Genomic DNA, 21,028 nt, shown 5'->3' with positions numbered 1-21,028 from the left:
TATTAATAAGATAAAATAATGTACGTAAAAGTAAAATCCTGAAGACGTTTAACCTGGTTTCCAGGACATTAGGTGAGATAAAGCATTCCTACCCCCACCCCCTCGTATTTGGATTGTAGTTTATCTTAAGGGCCCACAGACGGATTTTTCGTGCGTTGCTAAGGAAGTGAAATGATACTTCCGGTAAGTGACGTCATCATATCGTGAGCTGACCAGAAAACCCACTCACCGAGCTGGAAAATTTTATAATAATCTCCAAATTGTTGCTTGCATCGAAGGTTTTTCCTCGTCCTTCCTCGCGCTCGTTCTCAGTTCAACTGCGCACGAGTAACGAACTGACTTCCGGTTTGAGAAAAAGCTAAATTTCCGGCGGTCTTTAAATACAGAACATAGCTAAGTATTGATTTTTTCAAATCATCTTTTTTGAAAATGTTATAGGTATTTCAGTATCGTTTACCTCTCTAAAGAGAACATTTTTCAAAATAAAAAGAAAACCAAGCTTGGCTGGATGCAAAAACGAATACAAATTATCAAACCACTGATTAATTAAAGACCCAAATTGTGTAGCACGTAGACAAATTTAGAGTTTCTTTTATTAGTCACGTGACATGATGACGTCATATTTGGGGTCATTGGTAACTGACCAAAATAATGCCAAATTCTCTGAAATTACTTAACCATTACATCCTTAGCAACGCACCCTAAAAAACACGTCAGTAGGCCTTACCCTTCACCAACAAGTTGTCGGTACCATTTACAACCTTGAGGGAAGAGAGTCGGCCAAAAAAACACAACAAGATTACATTGCGAGGTCTTGGATTTGGGTCAGTCGAACCCAGAGTTCTGTGCACTAATTTATAACCACTGTGCCACTATCCTACCCCACAAAATAGGCTGATTTAGCAACGGAACAGGAACGTCAGTTGACGACGGCGCGCGCAGAAAATTTTCCATATGAGGTCACATTAGATTAGAATCCAGACTATTCCGCGCGTTCTCCCGTCGCCAATAGGCTTTATTCACGATAGCCGCCATGTTGGTTTTCAAATTGCCATGCAAATTAGCCATGTGTTATGCTAAGGGGGGGGGGGCAAATATTGGAAAAAAGGCAAATTGCGGAAAATCGGCTCGTCGAAATATTGAAACATCATTGCTAAAAGTACACTTTAGAATTTCGAATTAAGTGCCTTTTATAATAATTTTATATATCTTTTGATTACCTTTGACATTTTGACTTTTACTTCGTTATCTGCTCATTTTTCACTGAAAAAAAACATCGAAGTAACTTGTGTAATCATTTTATTTTACTACTTAAATGATAAACATTCAATGAACGTGAAACAAATCATCTGTGTGGCTAAGATGTTCGTTATAACTTCTCGAACTTGCGTTGTTTGCCCCCTCAGAAGTGTGTAGCTAATTTGCATGATAATAGCAAATCCAACATGGTGGCCATCGTGAATAAGGTCTATTGAGGTTCCCGTTCTGTTGCTAAATCAGCCTAATAGGGAATTTAAGGAACGGCGACGGCTACTACTACGACATTGCCACAAAACATTAATATCACGGATTTTAGTAAGTATCTTAGCGGTCCCCTGCATAATAGCGACGTGAAATCACCAAATTTGAGGTTTTGACAACAACGTAAGCATGCAACAGAGAATCTTTCATTCTCTGTTTTCACTCTGAAACCACTCGTTCCAATTTATTTTTAGGGTACTTCGCCGATATTGTAAGACGTGAACGAGACTCAATAATCGCGAAAGACTTATGTTAGAGTTATATTTTGAGGTGACGTTTTCGCCAACCGTTGCCGTCGTAGATCTTAAATTCCCTAATACATAAAAAACACTACATGCAAAACTAATGGTGAGTCGTTAAAAAAGATCATCTGGTTTTTGAGGTATTTAGGATCTTATTGGGTTTTTGAGAACTTGCTTAGCTTTTCAATTTGGCCATTTTACATGCAGTTACATGTTCGTTCTTAGTCTCCTACATTTGCATGTAACCACTAGTGAATTTTGCATGCTTGTCTTCATCAAGCTCAAGGTATTTACCTGCTTTAGCGTCAAAATAAAACAACTTATCTTTGACAGTACTTATATCGTAGCCTTCTTGTCTTAGCTTGTTTTTCTGCAGCTTAAATGTTCCTGTTGCTGTAATGTTATCAACAATTCTCAGGAAAATGGGGCATGCGTAACCTGGCAAGCTCTCTTTTAATCCTCGAGTAAGTGCTGTCAAATCGATGCCTTTGTTCTCAGTGTCAGCAATAGCTGCCATTCCAGCCCTGCCTTCACTACCAGGGACTTTGACACCAAAGGCAACCACATCACGCAGGCCCAATATATTGCTCATTGTTGCCTCCACTTCAGTTGTAGACACATTCTCCCCGCGCCAACGGAAGGTATCTCCAATGCGATCATGAAAACGAACATAGCCATACTCGTCTGTGATGAGAAGGTCACCTGTAACGTGATATGAATCTCCCTTTTCAAAAACGTCATGGATAATTTTCTTTGAAGTTTCCTCTTGGCTTACATATCTGCAATATTGGTTGTCTGTGTCAAAACAAAAAAGAAAGGAAAACAATATCGACTAACTAAATCAAGCAAGTAGGAGATTCAATCACATAACCCCTTGTGAAAATTTAACTGGACAGGAATTCTTCCCCTATAAAATTCCCAATTAATTTATGCACTATGTCCATCAAATAAAGCCTCTATAACTTGGCTATCAATGCTGTGCTCTGTTTGCGAGGCAAATACACTGTAAACAAAACCGCCATGCACGTGAAATCATGTCAAACCTGAACCTAAACAGATGGGTGTGAATCTAATGTTCTGTGGATTGTATCAAAATCCTCGATTCTGCTCCCACTAATGTCCCATTAATTAAACCCCTAAACCGGCCATACTTAGTATTTTACTCTGTCTAACGCCAGACGATTTTACTCGTCAATGGGGAACCCCCAGGAGTCAATGGGTTAAGGAGACTATCGTAAGCAATCCCAGTTGAAATGAAAAAGGATTTGTCCAACTCAAAATGTTGGAGATACTCACGAGCACAATTCTGGAAAAGAGACTGTGAATTTTCATTTCTCAAAAAATAAAATTTACACGGGTAAATACGGTATGTTATCAATTTTATGTCACTTCATCATAGTTGATTACGCACGTTTCGCTCAGGTGTTATATAGTTCTAACGGTTTTGCAAACACTTTGTAACTGACGATGATGGTCGTAACATCGAAAAATGTCTTATAAAATGCTGTCATCTTTTTTTTAAATTTCAATTAACTATCTGCTCTCTCGACCATTGTTACCTTTCTTTATTTTTCCCACTGCAAGTCCAGGCTCTCCAGTTTTTGCTGAAATTGCCAGACCATTGTCACCTCTGATTATTTCTCCGGTCATGGGATCGGCCTTGATAAATTTTGTGGTCATTAGTTTTGGCACAATCTTTGACATAAAACCACAAGTACCAGGGGTGTTGTCCATGTTAAAGAAACCAACATTCCCCTCTGTTAAACCATAAAACTCTCCAATATATCTGATGCCAAAGCGAGACTGAAAGTTGCTCCACACTTGAGGCTTCAATCCATTGCCAAACGCCACACGGACTGAATGCTGCTTTTCAGATGGGCAATACGGATGGGCCAAGAGGAAGCGACAGAGCTCACCAATGTATACAACAACCTAAAGAAGAAGAAAAGAGAATACTTTAATAACAACTAATGGTCAGCCCTACTCTACCAAGACAGATATTATCACGAGATTTTACTGCCCCATCAGTAAAATACGGTTAATGGAACGTGACCGAACTAAAAAGGCTATTCATTTCGAGATAGTCATTTTCGTGTTCTTTCGTCTTTCTTAAAAACCTTGTTCCTAGATCTCAGATTATAACGTACATCTGCATTGGACAAATCTGTTAAGACCTCATTCATTACTGCTAAAGAGCACGTGTAATGCCTAACTGACACATAGTAGAACCCGTACAACTGGCTACTTTAATAGACAGAGTCTAGCTATAAAAGCCTCAGTTAGACGTCCAAGGTTCACTTGCCAGTTTGTCTGCTATAGTAAACCAACTAGCTGTTTGCAATTTGTTAAAGTTTTCCCCTTTCTCCCTCCCTTTGGAGATGCAGGGTTGGATATATCGCTTTGCCTTCATTAAAATTGCGTGGCGCGGTTAAGCCTAGGTACGAAACGACTTCCCCCAAGCTTGTTGGCTCGTTTGCCTTTGTACATTGCTCGCTAACCAATACTCTTGTCTGATACAGCACGAGCTGTTTACCACTCAGCTCGTAGTGCTGGGGAGATAAGTGAGGTTTTTCTATGTCACGCAATCTGAAGTCGCATAGGCTAACCAACCGCAAGGCAGTGTTCCCCTCAAAAAACGGTCCTAATGTAACACATTTCTTATGTCTACACACGCTTAATCTAGTGGCATTAATAAAATTCCTGTTCAATACAGTTCGTGTAATGACAAAGGAATTTAAGTTATTTTTTGTCATACAACAAAGAACTCAGTTTGTTCATAATGTAATTATCAACGAAGTTAAGTGGTAATCATTCTATTTAAAACTAGAACACAACAAGAGTATTTCTTCCTTGAAAGAACTGTCTTTTAAAATAATAAATTAGCGTTATATCATTTTAGGCCAAATTACCACATTTGTTTTTCTTTAATATACTTTGTTGTCAAAAAAGCACCCCACGTAAACGCCATTGTTGAGCTAGGCATCTTGTTAACCTTAGTCTGTTGTAATTTAACCAAAGGTCATTAAATTGTAATAAATAAATATATACACATCTCTCCCGTTAAATGGAATTGGACAAGGGCCCATTCAATCCTCTGAATATTAAGCCATAAACTTCTAGTATCTATATTAAAAAAGGTAACTTTACAAACCGTTGCCTTGGTTTCCACACAGTCATCCCAAAACCTGCTAGCAGAGAATTTTCTTCTCAGGGCAACTGTATTTCCATTGATAAGACAAGCTCCCACGCATAATACTCCTCCACTTGAGTGATATATAGGCAAAGTATTGTATATGATGTCTTCAGAGGAATAAGAATTTACTACCACATAAGGAAGATTAACCAATGACAAATACCTAAAATAACAAAATTAATTATTCATTAAATTCAATAATAAACAATTAGTGCACTTAATTGGAATCAGGTACAACAACAAGTCTGCTTTTTCTTGGTGTATTTCTAGATACTACAAGTATGTTGGAAATTTTGCCTGGACTTTTACAACTACTATACGACAATGAAAATCATACATGTAAGCTTGCCAGGTAAATTGGAGCTAGCCCTTTTCAAACATTTGGTTCCGATAAAGGGAGAAACCTTAATTCACTTTTATCAACCAAGTTTGATAAAACTAAACGTAAATTTTTGTGTAGCACTCAAGTTTCAAGATAATAGCTTTGGAATTAATACGGTATGAACTGATATTCAGGCAGGTTATCCAAAAATTATTAATCTCCTAATGTATGGCATCAAAAAATAGGCAGGTACAAAAGTCAGACTGGAGCAACTCCGATTGCTCACCTCGGATTGAGCGAAAAACAGTTTTGTCAGCCAAGGTTAGCTCAAAGATTAGGGGTAGGGTGATTCCTCGAGGCCTTTTCAATTTTAAAGTCGATCCGAGGTGAGCGATCCTAGTTGATCCGGTCCAACTTTTATACCTGCCAAAAACGACATTCGGCAAGATTTGCCTGTGGCTTATTTAAGCTTTTCCTTGCCTCAAATTGTCAATGACAACAGGCTTTGGGTATCCAGTTGTTCCTGAAGTGTAAATATACAGCAGCACATCTAAAAAAATAGTATCGAAACTTGATAAGTGTTATGCTTTGCCATATCATACTTGAGTGATTCATTTGTGATTAAATAGAATGGCAGAAATAACACTAGTATTCATAGACTTTCGAAAAGTCCTTCGTCTAGATACGCGCGGAACGAAGGACTTTTCATACTTGATTGGCGCCAATTTTAGCGACCCAAAAACGGGTCGCTGAGCTAGGCCAATCAGAGTAGCCCTCGTGGACCCCAGGGGATAGAGTTGTCAATCAAAGTTTGCCACACGCAGTGAAGCGTGACTTCAAACATGCTAGGTATTCCGAATTACGCGACTATCAGAGGAAAATAATTCAAGAATATCTGTCTTGCATAGATCTGTTCGTGTCTGCTCCAACCAGAGCTGGGAAAAGTCTGACCTTTGAACTAGTCTCGTACGCTTTTGGTCGTTTACTTGGAGAGGATTGCAATGCTATCGTATTCGTAATTGTTCCACTGATTTCAATCACGAAAGATTTGGTCTCCAGCCGCAATTGTCGTGGCATTAGAGCGTCATATGTAGGAGACAACACATTTAAAATCTTAAGTATAAACTGGTGTTTGGAAGTCCCGAGGCGATTCTCAACGACTATCGACACATTTTTCGTCGAATGGAACAAAAAAATTAAAAATGCACGTGTATTCATCGACGAGAGTCATTGCATCGCTAAATGGTCAACTTAAGTTTCACTAAGATGTATCTTTTACGTCTAGTACGTCTCCTACACCTGAAGCCTACCTGATCTTTCATGAGTGAAATCAATTGACTTTCTTGACGATTCGAAACTTTCCCTTACTTGCTAATCTTTCGAATTAGTGTTTCGTTTCTATCAGCACAAATCACGGCACAAGTTTTGGTCCAAAAAATACCACTGGAGATCTCCTTTCCAAGCGGCGACTCGAGATTGAAAATAAGCTTTCGTTTTATTTCATCTTTGTTTCTGATACCTTTAGCACAAAGTCAACAAATTTCCTCTTTCGATTTCGTAGAAACAAACATGTTCGACTGTTTTCGTCGGATTGCGCCATGAAGGGCAGGACTTGCGAATGACGTCATTCCCTTTTTGGCGCGAGACGCAAATGAAAACCTTACAAGCGAGACAAGTCGACCTCTCTCGCGACTTCGTCGCTCGCTCATTTACTTCGCGTACGAAAAATCACGATTCGCTCGCTAAAACATTTTCTCCTGGGATTATCGTGAGGTCGGCTTGTGGCAAGTCTATAGTATTCAGATCATACATGTTTGTATATTTTTATGCTTCATCAGATATTTGTTTTGGTAGTATTTGGTCAGTAACTTGCATCATAGCCATTCTGTTATCTGGATGCATGTAATAAAAAAAGTAAAAACTACTTATTATCTTATATCTACAAATTATTTCTTTATCAGACTGTGGTGATGGGTTAATACCTTGCATCTTAACATTTTAGAAATAGATTTACAAGGAAAATATAAACATTCAAGGAGTTCATATTCCATGGAAATAACTTAGTCAGCTACAGCCCTCAGTCAGCACCGACCAATGGTGATTAACAAGATCATCCTATGTCACATTATCATTCACAGACCATGCATTCTTTCAAGTTAAAACCCTTTTATTTACACTTCCATTGCTAGAATCCCCTGAGTACTCTGGCTCTCTACCCTTGTTTAATAATAATAATAAGATTCTCTCCAAGTGAAGCATCATATATTGCTTGTGGGCGCGTATGCACAATGACAACCAAGTCAACCAATAATTACAGTAACATTATTATATGAGTATAGAGATTTCCATACATTTGTGTGATGAAATAAAAATCGTTTAGTCATGACAGACGATGTTTTCACTAGTGAAAAATTGCCGTATTAACCTTTTGATTGGTTGATCTAAAATTATTTGGTATATCTGGTGATCAAATACATGTAGGTTCCTTAATAAAGACGGTGCATCTTTTCAGTACAGATATTGGGATGGTGTTTGGTACTAAGAAATGTGCAGTGCTAATACTAAAGAGAGGAAAAATTGTACTGACAGTGCGACGGTGTAAACACTACCCGATTATAAAGAGATGAAACAAATGTAGGAAGGTGCCTGGCTAATTAAGTACTTGGGAATACTGGCATGGGAGGTGATCAAATCAAGGAAAGTGAAATGAAGGAAAGCATTGGCTGGTATGTGAAATGGGACATTCCAATTTTTATCCGCACCCCCCCTATGGAAGGCATGATTCCGACAGGTCCATTTTCCTCTGAAGTTAGACAGGCCTCATTTACCTCTGAAGTTGGATTCCAACAGGTCCCTTTTACTCTGAAGATTGATTCCGACAGGTCCGTTTTTGAATATAACAAAAGACTCCGAGTCCGACCCCCTCTACTGGGGCAGAAATTCCAGATTCTGACAGGGTCCTCCTTGACATTACAAAAAAAATGCCTTCCATAGGGGGGGGGGGTGCGGATAAAAAATGGAATGTCCCAATGTAGCGTTGAGCCATTACTGGTGAGTGTCAAAACAGGCAAAATAATAGAAACTGAAGATTGCATTGAACCAAAAGAGTACAAGAGATTAGAGGAAGTGGGACATGAAAACATGTATAGAGAGAAACAGATGTATTCATGGGCAGTTTATAAACCATCAGGCCTTCTGATATTAGTAACGCAACGGTGCGATTTCGCACAACTGACCTCAAATCACATCCTATCGCACAATTCACGAAAAATCGCATAATTCACAAAAGAACGCACAATGTTCATAAAATAAAACATGAATCAACAATTTTCTTAGAAAAATTTTTCCTGCATAAATGCGCCATTTTTAAGATGATTTACCTTGGAAAAAGGCTAAAAAGCCTTTGTTACCTTCGGGGCAACCCTAAAACCCGGAATCCGGAATCTGGAATCACAGTACAATACAGAGAGTAAACACTATCCTAAACATTCATAAAAGCTAACCTTAGGCCTAATTAGGCCTAAAAATGTTTGATTTCTGTAATAATAATAATAATAATATTAAAAGCGATTTCTGTAAAAATGAACAATAAAAAAGATAAGAAACAAAGCCACCAATAATTGTAAATCAGCAGTGTGTTGTTTATAGTTTTCAATGTGACCTGTGTGATGCGGTTATGTATGTCACACACACAGACATTTTTATAATTGTGTAAAAGGGCATAATCAACAATCCTCCGCCATTGCCAAACACTACAAGAATGTGCACGGGACGATGCCTCAGGACCCGCTAAAGTGTTTCGAAGTGCAAAAGAAATGCAGAAACAAATTTTACTGTTTAGTGCACAAAATGCTTTTCATAAGAGCTTTAAAGCCATATCTCAATGTGCAATCAGACTCCATTCATGCGAAAGTATTTTTATAATCTTCGCACCTTTGTTAATTTTTCGCATCAAAAATCGCTTTAAATACTGTAATTTGCATTATCTGACATAATTTTTCCTTGATAATGGAGTCATGACTACTCCGAAATGTCAGATTTCATCTTTTTTATTGTTTGTTTTTACAACAACAACAACAACAATAATAATAATAATAATAATAATAATAATAATAATAATAATAAATCTTGTGCCCAACATGGCAACCATACTCCAGCTAGTATTCAGTGTACATCTTTGATATTGGACATCCATGTTATGGTCGATTGACACCTGTCAAAACAAGGTATCTGCTGACCAGTATCACATTACCATATCACAGGCTCAAGTTTAGAGCTCATTGAGATTGAGATCAGCTTTTTTTAAAAAAAGGTGACCGCTGAGCAGCTACAATTGGATTGCATGTTCAAGCCAGGTTAACTTGTAAGTAAATGAAAAACCTGGGAGCTTTTAGGCTTGGCTTCATCTATATATTAGCTCGTGAAATGGCTCAATGAGAAGGTATCAAAATGAATAACAAGTTGTTAGGGTTAGGGTTAGGGTTAGTTGGAAAACATATTGGTCGGTTTCAACAAGTGCGTTGACTTTTGGTTTTCATTACATCATAAGTGCGTTTGATGGTTCCCTTATCTTTGAGCAGTATTGTACATGTACTTGTACCATAATATGGCAGTGGTTTATTAACTTACCTTTAGCAGACTTTGTGTGTCCAGTAACTGGAGCTTTCCATGAAATTCCTTCTAATCCTTGCATTAAGTTCGCTGCTTGGTCTACATTTGAATTTGGATCAAGCCCAAAGCAATACAGCCTAATATCCCTAGATATATTCCCATGAATCATAATGTCCATCACTGCGCCTGCAAGAGGGTTATATTCAATTTCAACAACCATTCTTATTATTGCATCTGGGTGTGCTGGGAATGAAGTGGCCATTGACAACAAGGCACATGGTGTAGGGTTGGATATAATCAGCATCTTACATACTTGTGGAATTTTCCACTGGCTGAGTGAAACAAATGAAGTGAGCCTAGGAAAAGGTCAGATTTCCTTTGCCAGAAAGTTGTTTTCTTTTTTTGTACGTCTACCATAAGTGTATGCCCTTTTCCCGTGCACCCACCTGCCCAGAGATTTTAAGTTTTACCCATGTATTTTCAGTAATCACAGACCCTTGCATGTGTATGTATGTATACATACTGATATTTTATAATAATAATTATTTATTATGAACTGTATGTTTTTCATTGAGATTAATTACAATAAAGGTCAGGCTGTGGTGGTTGGCTTAGCATAGCCACCAGTGCCAGTGTGAGAAGAAGCCATGCATATCAGGCATTAATAATTTTATCCCTTTCATAAATTCAAATTTACCTGCTAAATTGCCTCCATAAATTATTGCCTTCGCCTCTGCTGATGTTACGCAATGCTTCAGTGACTCAAGTCGCAGGTTGGTATTGATAAGTGCAGTGACCACACCAAGTTTGGACAGCCCCAGCCAAATACAGACAAATTCAGGGCAGGACTCCAGAAAGAGGGCAATAACATCTCCCTTCTTGAAACCTTGTGATTTGAAGTAATTGGCAATTTTATTAGAGTAATCTTCAACATCTTGAAATGACCATGTTTTCCCCTCAAAGATGAAGGCCACTTTTTGTGGATGTTTAGAGACTGTCTGACGAAAAACACCAGCCACAGTGCCTCCACTCTTGACATTTTTCTTTATCCGAGCTTTAATGGAAATAATCTCTTTAAAAAACCTGAACAGGGATGAAAAGCATCGTCAACAACAAACCTCTTAGGTGTCAATTCTTGATAATATTAGCAACTCTTTCTTCTGGTTTGAGACACCATAATAACATTTTTGATCTGCAGGAATTGAGTAATCACTTTTTACAAGTCATTGTGTTTTGGCTTTACTGTAATAGGTGGGGTAATATATTAATTAACATGAGCTTATCAACGGTGTCTTCCACAAGAAGGTAAATACCACAGCAGGACTGAACTGAATGGATTGTTAAACCTCAGGAATATGCCATATAAATACACTTGTTTGCCAAATTCTCAGTGGGACCAACAGAAAAATTAAACTGGTACAAAGGTAAATTTGACTCAGTTACCTTACTAAGATCTAGTACCATGAGCAAGCACGCAGGAGTTGAAATTAATGATGCAATAATGATGATAATGTAATATTTTGCTTCTTGGGTTGCCGCTCATAATGTGAGTGATAGTATTCAATAATGGAAAAATAACCACACAGGAAGGAATACACCTGTCCATTGTAAGTGAGCTTTGGTTTTGTTATTGAAGATTTGTGTGTACATCCACTTCTTGAATCTTTTGCCATGATGAATTCCCCTACAAATCATTATATTGTGGTCATGTTTGTTTTACATACCCAATTAGCCCGACTGGAGTTCTTTCAATTCAATGGAGTTGTGCCTGCACCCTGGCACCATGATGCAATTCAGCATCGCAGTTTTATTCCTAATGTGCGACCAGTTTAATGGAGTTTGGTGCAAGTCATGGTCAGGGGTTACTCAAACATGGAAAAAAAGAATGCTTAAACACGAAATGGTGTTAAAAAATAACAGAATACAGTAGTTCACCTCAAGGCATGTGAAATGAACGGCTTGTCACCGCGGGTACACCGTTTTCAGTGATTGTGGTAGAATTCTCTCAAAACAGCGAATGGAAGCAATATTTGTCCTGACAAATATTATCAATGAAACAATGACAAGTATTTCACCTTACCAGCTTCATGGTTGCCCAGCTGCAGGAATGAATATATTTTCATAACTATCCAAATGGCAGGAATATTATCATAATTTTCCAAATGGTGGGAAAATGTGACATTGTTATGTAACATACGATATGCAATATGCAGCTTTCCAGTTTTTTTTTCAATAGACCTTATTCACGATAGCCGCCATATTGGATTTGCTATTATCATGCAAATTAGCGACACACTTCTGAGGGGGCAAACAACACAAGTTTGAGAGGTTATAACTGCTCTAACTCCTCCTTGTTCCCTTCATGTCGGCTTCGTATTTCAAGGGGGCATATCAACTGGAGTGGCCGCTGGATTTGATTTCCCTTGTGCAGTAAACCAACTCCTCTTACGACTCTGTCTCTGCCTCTGATGTGTCTATTGTAAGGACACGACCTTTCTTCCATTCTCCTCTGTTCTTCTCATCACCGATGATAAGTACGATTTCTGGGTAATCACACTTGCCTCTCTTGATTCGGTGACTTTCCATGAGGCCGTGGACATACTCCTTCTTCCACCTCTGCCACACATGTTGCCTTTTCTCATTCAATCGCGCATGTAACTTGGTGACTTCATCTCTGTCCAACTCTATGTCTTCTATGGTATACGCCTTTTGTCCCCACATGATTGCGTTGGGCGTCAGCACTTGTTCCTCTCCTGCTTCGCTTTCCATATACGTCAGGGGATGGTTGTTGAGGTGTCGTTCGATATCCATCACTACAGCTTCAACTTGCGCGTACTCTAGGTGTGTTCTCCCCATTGTCTTGTACAAAGTTCTCTTCACCTCTTTGATTAGCCTTTCGTATAATCCTCCCCACCACGGCGATCTTGATAAGTTGAACTGCCACATTATCTGCTGTTGCGCTAAAAAGTCTTGCAGCGCTTCACTCTTGCATATCTTCCTGATCCAGGTGGCTGTGGTTTTGAAGACGGCTGCGTTGTCTGACACGATGCGTTTTGGTCTGGTACGGCGTGTGATGAAACCGTTGAGCTTTCTCTGGAATTCCTCTGCTGTTTGTGACTTAGTCATCTCTAAGTGCACTGCTCGTGATGTTGCACATGTGAATATCAAAATGTGACACTTGCCCTGCTCTTTCTTGGAAATCTTGTAACTGAGGGGTCCTGCAAAGTCGATCCCTGTGGTCTCAAATGGTCTTCCACGTTCTGTCCGGAATGGTGGTAGTGAGGCTGTTTCTGTTGGCCCGTATGGTCGTGTGCTAAACACCTTGCACAAGTAGCAGTTATTGATTATCTTCTTCACCTTTGATCTCAGTTGAGGTATCCACCACTCCTCTCTCACTGCGGCCATGGTGCTCGCGACTCCTAGGTGCTTTATGTCTTCGTGGATATGACGTATGAGCTTGTCTGCAAATACTCCCCCCTCAACGTACGTCGGCTGGTAACCAGGGATCCTCCCCTTGCATTTGAAAATACCAGTGTTTCCTTCTGTTACTAACTTCCAGCTGGGGCTCTCGATATCTGGTTCCACTCCTGCCTGCTCCTTCCTTATCCATTGGTCTCTTGTGTAACTCAACTCCTCCGTCGTTAACGGCCCCGTTCTCTTCTTCGTTTTGTATTTCTTGGTGAGTGAGTTATGTTTGAACCGTAGTGCCCACGCAGTCACTCGGAAGGTTCTCCAGAGTTTGCTTCTAGCAAGCAGTGCGTCCCACTCATCAGGCTCCTTCTTGGCTGAATAAAGCGTTTCTTCCCTTTCTGGCCTGTGTTCATCGCTAACGCTTTTAGTTTTTTCTAATTCCGGTTATTTTGGCCACTCCTCCTCCTTTAGCAACCACTCTGGCCCCTCAAACCACTGTCCTCTCTGCACCTTCTCTAGTGAGGCGCCACGGCTTCCTAAATCTGCCAGGTTCCTGTCAGTTGGGCAATATCTCCACTCGATTCCCGTCTCTTGGGGGATCTCGATTGGATATGAACATTTTCCATGCTCTTCCAGGGTTGCAGATCCAGAACAGTGCAACCATGCTGTCCATCCACACGTTCACTGAAGTAATAGGCCACCGCTTCAGCGCTGTCAGCAAGTTTTTCACCATGTTTGCAGCCATTTGGCCGCCCACCAGTTCTACATGTAGCCTTGAAATCGATGTGTAACGTTTTAAAATCCTTGACTTTGACGTTAGCAGCCCCTTCACAAAACCTGTTGAGTGCTCCACTACAGCAATGGCCACCGCTGAACACGCTATGTTGCTGGCATCCGCGAAAACGTGGAGTCGTACAGCCTTTATCTTGTTGATATCTCTGGCTACACTCCTGGGCACTTCGATGTTCCTCAGCTGACTACTCCACTTGAACCAATCTCGTGCATTGACACAGTTCACTTCAGTGTTCCAGCCAATCTTTTCATCGCATGACTCTCCGTAAATTCTCTTTCCCTCCACCATGGTCGGTGAAATTATGCTGAGTGGATCATATATACTTGAGAGTTGACTGAGTATGGATCGTTTTGTTGGTGTTCGTTCACCCTGTATCTGTGCTTGGATCTCTAGCGCATCCTCCCTCTTGTCCCATGCGAGTCCAAGCAACTTGCTTGGGTTGTCCTCATCGTCTAATTCTGGGATGTTGGACTCCCACTTGTGTACTGGGAACCTGCCATCTTCAAGAATCTTAGTTGCTTCCTGTTTGAACTCCTTTAGTTCCTCCACGCCATTACCGGTTTTCATGAGATTTTCCACATAAGTGTTTTCTTTTAGCGCTTGGACAGTATCTTGTAACTCTGGTGGTTGCTTATTGAAATGATACTGGAGGGTAGCCCCGAGCATGAAGGGACTAGCTTCTGCTCCGAAGAGCACTCTTGCGAAACGCAAATGTTCTTCTCAGGGAAAGATTAATGACATTTGATCATAAAACCACTATGATTTCTACAGTCTCTAACTTCTGTGAATCAAGGGGAAGTTCAGTCAAAAGGAAGAAATTGAGCACATGCTGGGAAACCACAAAGGTGCACTTGATCACCTTGTGTCATTTAATTTCTTGCTTACATTGAATGAACTACCTGGAAGAATGTCAAATCATTTGTCGCATTCCGAGTTAAACAACGCACTTTTTAGCCAAGAAATGTCTGTCTTTCGTTTTTTTAAATTTTGTTGCAATATTTACTCGGAACACCTGAAAGGTATCCACGTTATAAATCTTGGTTAACTTTGTTCGGTGTCATTCCGCCTCCGGTATATTCTGGTACCATTCTAGTCCATTCCGTTTCATTCCGGTGTCATTCCGCCTTGTTCCAGCATATTCCGGTTTATTCCAGTGGATTCCGTTCCGTTCCATTCCGTTCCTGTGTTTAGTAACGCCCGTCTGAAACAGTCAATTGCGATTTATAAAAATTTTCTGGTCTTACAAAGCGAAACGATTTTCATACATGTGCGTTAACTGCGTTGATTATGTGCAATTCTGTAGATATTCAAATTGACTATAGGCATTCCCAAACTTTCAGCAAATTTGTGGATGATGTTCACTCCGAGAACCTCGTTCATGTTAGCAGTAAAAACAAGGAACTGAAATATTTCCTATAGCTCACTGTTCAATAGTTAATACACTAGGCAAACTATTGAAAGCCTTAAGCGATATCAATTGATCATGTTTTCAGTGCATCACAAGATTAGATCACATGACTGTATTTGGAATTCTCGTCCACAAAATCTTGATGTAAGTTGTAACTGCAAACTTCTAGTGGCCAGGTGTAAAAAGTGGTCATTTCTGTTACATTAATTGTTTAATTTGAGATTGAAGTTAAAACGAAAATCATATTCAAGAACCAAAATACTACGAAGAATTAGTTTATATCTATGCTTGGTATCATTACTTGTATTTTGCATAACTAATAAATCTGATTACGTATTCTTTATAAACAATTTAATTTTGGGCTAGCTCCTCAGACCTTCGGGCTATAGTAGCCTCAAGTAACAGCTTGCCCGAAGGGCAACCTCATCTTTTCATTTTTGTCTCACCCTGAGCTGGTAGATTCACATTATTTCTGATCTGACAACCTGTACCAAATCAAAATACTACTTTTGCTTGGTGACCTATTGATTTTATTTGTAAACATTGCTTTAGTCTATTCAATCCTTGCAGTTTTTTTCTAACTCTTCAAAAAAACTGTAGCATAGACTTTAATATACCAGACCAAAATATTAATTGTGGAAGACCACAGAACGATTGTTATTCTGATTAGGCTTTGTTGATTAGGTATTGTTATGTTCGCTTTGTTCTTTGCATTATGGACATTAATTATTCTGGAACGCTGAATATGAGTGGCAGATCTGTACCACACACAAATCTGACACAACTATTGTATAGTTGTATTTTATAAGGAAAAAAAAACAAAAAAAGTAGACTGGCAACCTTTGTGGCATGATAATGGCTGCAGCAAGAATCCCCCCACAGGAAGGGGTTTCTCTCCACTAACTGAAATAATAATCACTAGTAAAGCAGGTAATTGGGGGGAGTATTGTGTGCATGGATGGTGAGTTGTGGGAAAATCATAGGCAAAAATTAGTCTCTAAAATGAGGGAGAGAAATTCACAAAGCAAACTCTCAACCTCACAGCGGAGTTAGCAAAACAGAACAAATTCTGTGTGAAGCTAAAACTATAATTTCAGATCTGACACAAATATCGTATATGACTTATTAAATGTCAACATTTAAGTGTAAATGTACACTTAGTCTAGGTATTTACGTTTATGTAAATGAAGAGAAATCTGTATCAGATTTACAGACATTAATATTAAAATTTCTTTTGTTTTCCATCAAGCATAATTATTAATGAATTTTGTAATATTGGTTTCAAGATGGTAAATCCAAACCAAGGGGATACAGTGAACTAGTAATTATGAAAATAGAAGCAAATTAATTCCATTATTCAGCCAATTTACTTCAATCCCAAACATAATTACCAGCAGCAATAATAATTTTGACGTTGCATTTAACATGAAATAACTTTATCCAGGGTGAATAGACACTGGGTTCAATTAAAAATTACGTCCAAAAAATAGTTTTGAATTAAAAAGGCAAACATGCAACTTTTCTGAACTGCTTCAAAATTTTAGAGGTTTGATTTGGGGATACGCATTGTTTGCTGTATTCTCACTTGTGAGAGTATTATACTGCAATCACTGAAAATGGTGTACTCTCAGTGCCAAGCCATTGATTTCACATGGTGAGAAGGACCTTGAGGTGAACTACATGTATTCTGTTATTTTTCACACTGTTCAGTGTTTAAGCATTCCGACGTTCCGTGTTTAAGTATTCCACCATTCAGGTGTTGCGTATTTAAGTGCTTGCCTCCAATTTGTGCAGGAAGCAAATGTTTTTATTCACATTTACATTTTTCGTAGTTTACGACACTTTTGCGTGTTACAAAAAGCGTGAAAAGTTGCTAAATTTGGAAATTTCGGAGCGGCCCGTTCTCAGGGTCTGGATGGGAAAATATGGACTGCTGGAGAGCATGATTAGCCAATCAAATTCAAGGATTTAGGATTCCAGACCGCTGAGAAGCTGGAGAAAAAAATAAAGCATCTTTGCCTTGCATGACACCAAGATATTGGCTGTTTGGTTGGAAAAAAGCCCTTTCCTTTTAGCTTTCAACAGTTGCATTCAACATTTCAAGTCTTAAGGTCTCAGCAAAGGTAAATTTGGGCGTCTCACTCAAACTTTTTTGTTTTTGCAAATCTTTAATTGGTGGGCTGCAAATTAAGTATATTTTCCCAGCAGCGTGACAATTTCACTTTTCCGCGGACACCTCATTTTCCTAAGAGATTATGTTGATGAGTGTGTGAAAACCAGTTCATCAACAAAAAGAACAGGTTTTCATGACAAAGCAAATACCAAAAGTAATGTTTTTGTGGATTTCCGGAGGCCATGTTGGTGTATTAATATCCAAAATGGCCCCTCCATACAAAACTCTTGAAAGTGCGAGACGCTTCCGACAATAACTAAAAAATGGTGTACCACAAAGACTTGGGACTTCGAGAAGTTGTTTATGTATTAGTTTTATAACATTTCTTGGCCTTTTTCCATTTCTTTTTCGTTGCGTGACAATGAAAGCGATCAAAAGCCGACTTTATTGAAACACAGGTCATATTCCACAGGTCACTCGTTACAGGTAGAGCAATCCAAAACCTTCAAAATTCAAATTGGCTGACCTTAGGTGTTAGGCCTAACGAGGCCTAATGAGGGAGCAATTACAGACGTTTATTATTAGTAAAGACGGATAAAGTATCTTTAAAGCGTCATCAGTTTAGCCGTAGCACCAGCGTCGCGTATAAACTAGGCCTTACAAACCACAAGACACGTTTTTGTGGTACACCACAAACCACAAGATAAGGCAACCTATGGCCTGATATAACTCACGTACTGGGAAATGCGCAATGAAAAAAATATTGTATATTTACGATCGCCCTGTACTTAAGTTTAACTACCCTTCAATTCCATACAGCAGTTAAATAATTGTGCAAATATGTGTGGGTTATATAATCTGTTATAAATTAAAGCTCTCACCTCACATCACGAACTGCCGTACGAAAGAACACCCGTGGAAAAGATTTCCCTCCAGAAGCCAAAAAAGCACCAAACAACAGAACGGGGAAGAGAACCCAGGGAAGATGAGTGTAGTAAAGAAGAAATGAAATTCCCGCCACAACGGCTGCCCAAGTGTATGCCATGCCGTGCGATGCCCAACAAGATGAACTCTTCACTCATTGACGTCACTATGTTTGGCCGCCTCTTCAGTCCTCTCGTCACGCAATGGCGAGCCGAACATTCCGATACACCACAGGTCCCCTAAGGTCTGTGTTGTGTTTGTTTCGAGACCTTGCATGGCGAGTTTTAGTCGATGCAAAGCAGAAGGCTTAATGAAAGAAATCAGCCCTAATGTTGCATTTACTTGTCTGTTGTCTTTTCGAGATATTTTTTTGGTAATTTGGTGCCATTCTGTCCACTAGTTCGCGAGATATCCTCAACCGAAGACCTATCCCTAAAAGAGAGAGAAGGTCGGAAACGGCTTACGGTCGAACGGGCAAGCGAACCGAGAAATCGAGCCAAAATCCCTCACTTCCCCTCAAACTCGGCCAGCGACATGTTCGAAGATTCCATCGAGCCGCTATTCAAGGGAATAGTCTCGGTATCTATTCTGCGAAGGAAAACCTGCCACGAAATTTCAATTTCTTCCTTTGTCAGCATCCACGTGACGATCAGCCATGCACCCGAATTGAACGTCACTTAGTGACCAAATAACCGCTCCTTCCCGGACTTGGCAAAATTCCTGGGACGAAACCAAACGCTGGGGGTTTCTGAAAACCGGTCAGTGTAAAACGCAGTGGCATTTGAAGGTAAAATAGGTATTTGTAGATAATAATCTGTCCTTCTCTTTAATGGCTGAGATTCCTTGACACTCTGTATCAGACTTTGCGCCGTTCAGAGAGTTGGCGTCCACATTTCTATCTTTCCCTCTTCAGAGTTTCTATAGACGAAACTAATTCGATAAGACAGACCGAGTGAGCCACACTACAGTTTCTGTATTTTATCTTTTCTCCTGCCCTTACCATCCCGGAAACTAAAATCTCTTTCTTTTTGAAATAGTTTTTTGTTGGGTCTTCGTTTAAGAAACGGTCAGGGTAAAACGCAGACTGCAGACTGCAGACCGGGGGTAAAATACAGACTGAGGATATAATGTAATTGTTGAAAAAGCCCAAACCCCTTAGAAATGCTAGCCTTAGGCCTAAAACAATATTTAGGCTTAACTGTTAGCATTTCTAATGGGTTTGGGATTTTTCAACAGTTAAATCAGTAGCCTTGGAAAAGGTCGGTGTTCCTTAGCATAGTGTACCTGAATTTGCTAGAAAAGAGAGAATATTATTTTCGTCGACGACATTTCATCATTTAGATCACAAGTAAATTAAAGAACGTAAAACTATGATGCAAGCATCTTTTCCCACAAAATTCATATACCACCGCTAACAAGTTTAATTGTACCCTTTTACAGTTCTCTTTCCCCAATATTTTGCTTAGTTTCCGTTCAGTCTTCAATTATTTGACGTCCTCGTTTTGGCTAATTTTGCGTTCATTTAATAATGAAACGATTTTTATCTTCTCAAATTATACATTGAAGTAAAAAGAGACGAAAACGACCCTACATTTGGTAACTGATCCTTGAACCTTTACTTTTGATCGACCGATCCTCCGGGAAATCAAACAACTTCCATTCGACCACGCTGTCGAGAACAAAGTCTCTCTTTTTTGTACTCGTCAATCAATAATGGTGAAATCTTACTGGATTAGTGTGTAGTATGGCTGGATATTCTTACAAGCATTGCTGTCCTCCATACTAAACCGGCTAATAAAAAGGTAAAGTCACTGTTTACGAGCCAGAAGGCCCATCAGGCCAGCGCTTATCTCCGGTTTCCGTAGCATGAAGCGACTAGGAGTATCTACACTCCCCCCTGGATGGGATGCTAGTCCATCGCAGGGTTACCCCCAGCATTACGCCGGTACCCATTTATACACCTGGGTGGAGAGAGGCACCGTGAGAGTAAAGTGTCTTGCCCAAGAACACAACACAATGTCCCCGGCCAGGACCCGAACCCAAACCACTCAATCCGGAGTCGAGCACTCTAACCATGAGGCCACCGCGCCTCCCACAAACCGGCTTAAACAGATTTATTATTTGAGTGGCTGGTGGATTTTTTTAAAAATTAAAATCTTTCAAAACCTTTCTTACTCGAATAAGCGCCGCCCCTCCGAAACCGCCGCGTTTGGGATAAGCTCCGAAGGAATTTCGTCAACTTAAAAGAAACACTAATTTTTTTTTTTTTGAATTTGCATCAAAACCGATGTTCTTCAGTTGTTCAGCTTGAAAGCTTAACTTGTCAATTTTTTTGGTTACCAAAATCTCGAGAACTATCTTTTCGGTGAGATATATGTGCACCCAGTTCTCTAAATTAATGAGTACCGGCTCACAACAGTTGAGCATTAACTCAATGATGACCAATGATATAAAGCAGTGTTGTTAGCGCTGAGTGGATTTGAAAAACGT

General features: G+C 39.6%; 2 protein-coding genes across 2 annotated transcripts in view; both read right to left on the bottom strand.

Moving 5' to 3' along the window:
* Positions 1-19,184, bottom strand: part of LOC137985402 (long-chain fatty acid transport protein 4-like) — a 20,041-nt gene extending 857 nt beyond the window's left edge. Inside the window, exons 1-7 of the mRNA XM_068833026.1 lie at positions 18,496-19,184; positions 10,587-10,972; positions 9,908-10,075; positions 5,759-5,828; positions 4,915-5,119; positions 3,323-3,695; positions 1-2,558 (exon numbers count right to left, since the gene is read on the bottom strand). The exon at positions 1-2,558 is cut by the window's left edge and continues 857 nt beyond it. Of these exons, the coding sequence (XP_068689127.1) occupies positions 1,993-2,558; positions 3,323-3,695; positions 4,915-5,119; positions 5,759-5,828; positions 9,908-10,075; positions 10,587-10,972; positions 18,496-18,659 (1,932 nt within the window). The 5' untranslated portion in view covers positions 18,660-19,184 and the 3' untranslated portion in view covers positions 1-1,992. The remainder of the gene's footprint in view (positions 2,559-3,322; positions 3,696-4,914; positions 5,120-5,758; positions 5,829-9,907; positions 10,076-10,586; positions 10,973-18,495) is intronic.
* On the bottom strand, positions 11,969-14,878 carry LOC137985413 (uncharacterized). Its single transcript, XM_068833036.1, has one exon. It carries the CDS (start codon positions 13,292-13,294, stop codon positions 12,335-12,337), a length of 960 nt encoding a protein of 319 aa, XP_068689137.1. The 5' UTR covers positions 13,295-14,878; the 3' UTR covers positions 11,969-12,334.
* Positions 19,185-21,028: the final 1,844 nt, after the last annotated feature.

This window comes from Montipora foliosa, chromosome 2 (assembly GCF_036669935.1).
Source record: "Montipora foliosa isolate CH-2021 chromosome 2, ASM3666993v2, whole genome shotgun sequence".
In the NCBI taxonomy this organism is placed as follows: Eukaryota; Metazoa; Cnidaria; class Anthozoa; order Scleractinia; family Acroporidae; genus Montipora; species Montipora foliosa.
Note: the sequence above shows the minus strand (reverse complement) of the source record. Positions and strands in the feature narration are given on the sequence as shown.

Coding starts and splice junctions, on each gene's coding strand:
- LOC137985413 (XM_068833036.1), bottom strand. CDS start 13,294: ATGGCCGCAGTGAGAGAGGAGTGGTGGATACCTCAACTGAGATCAAAG.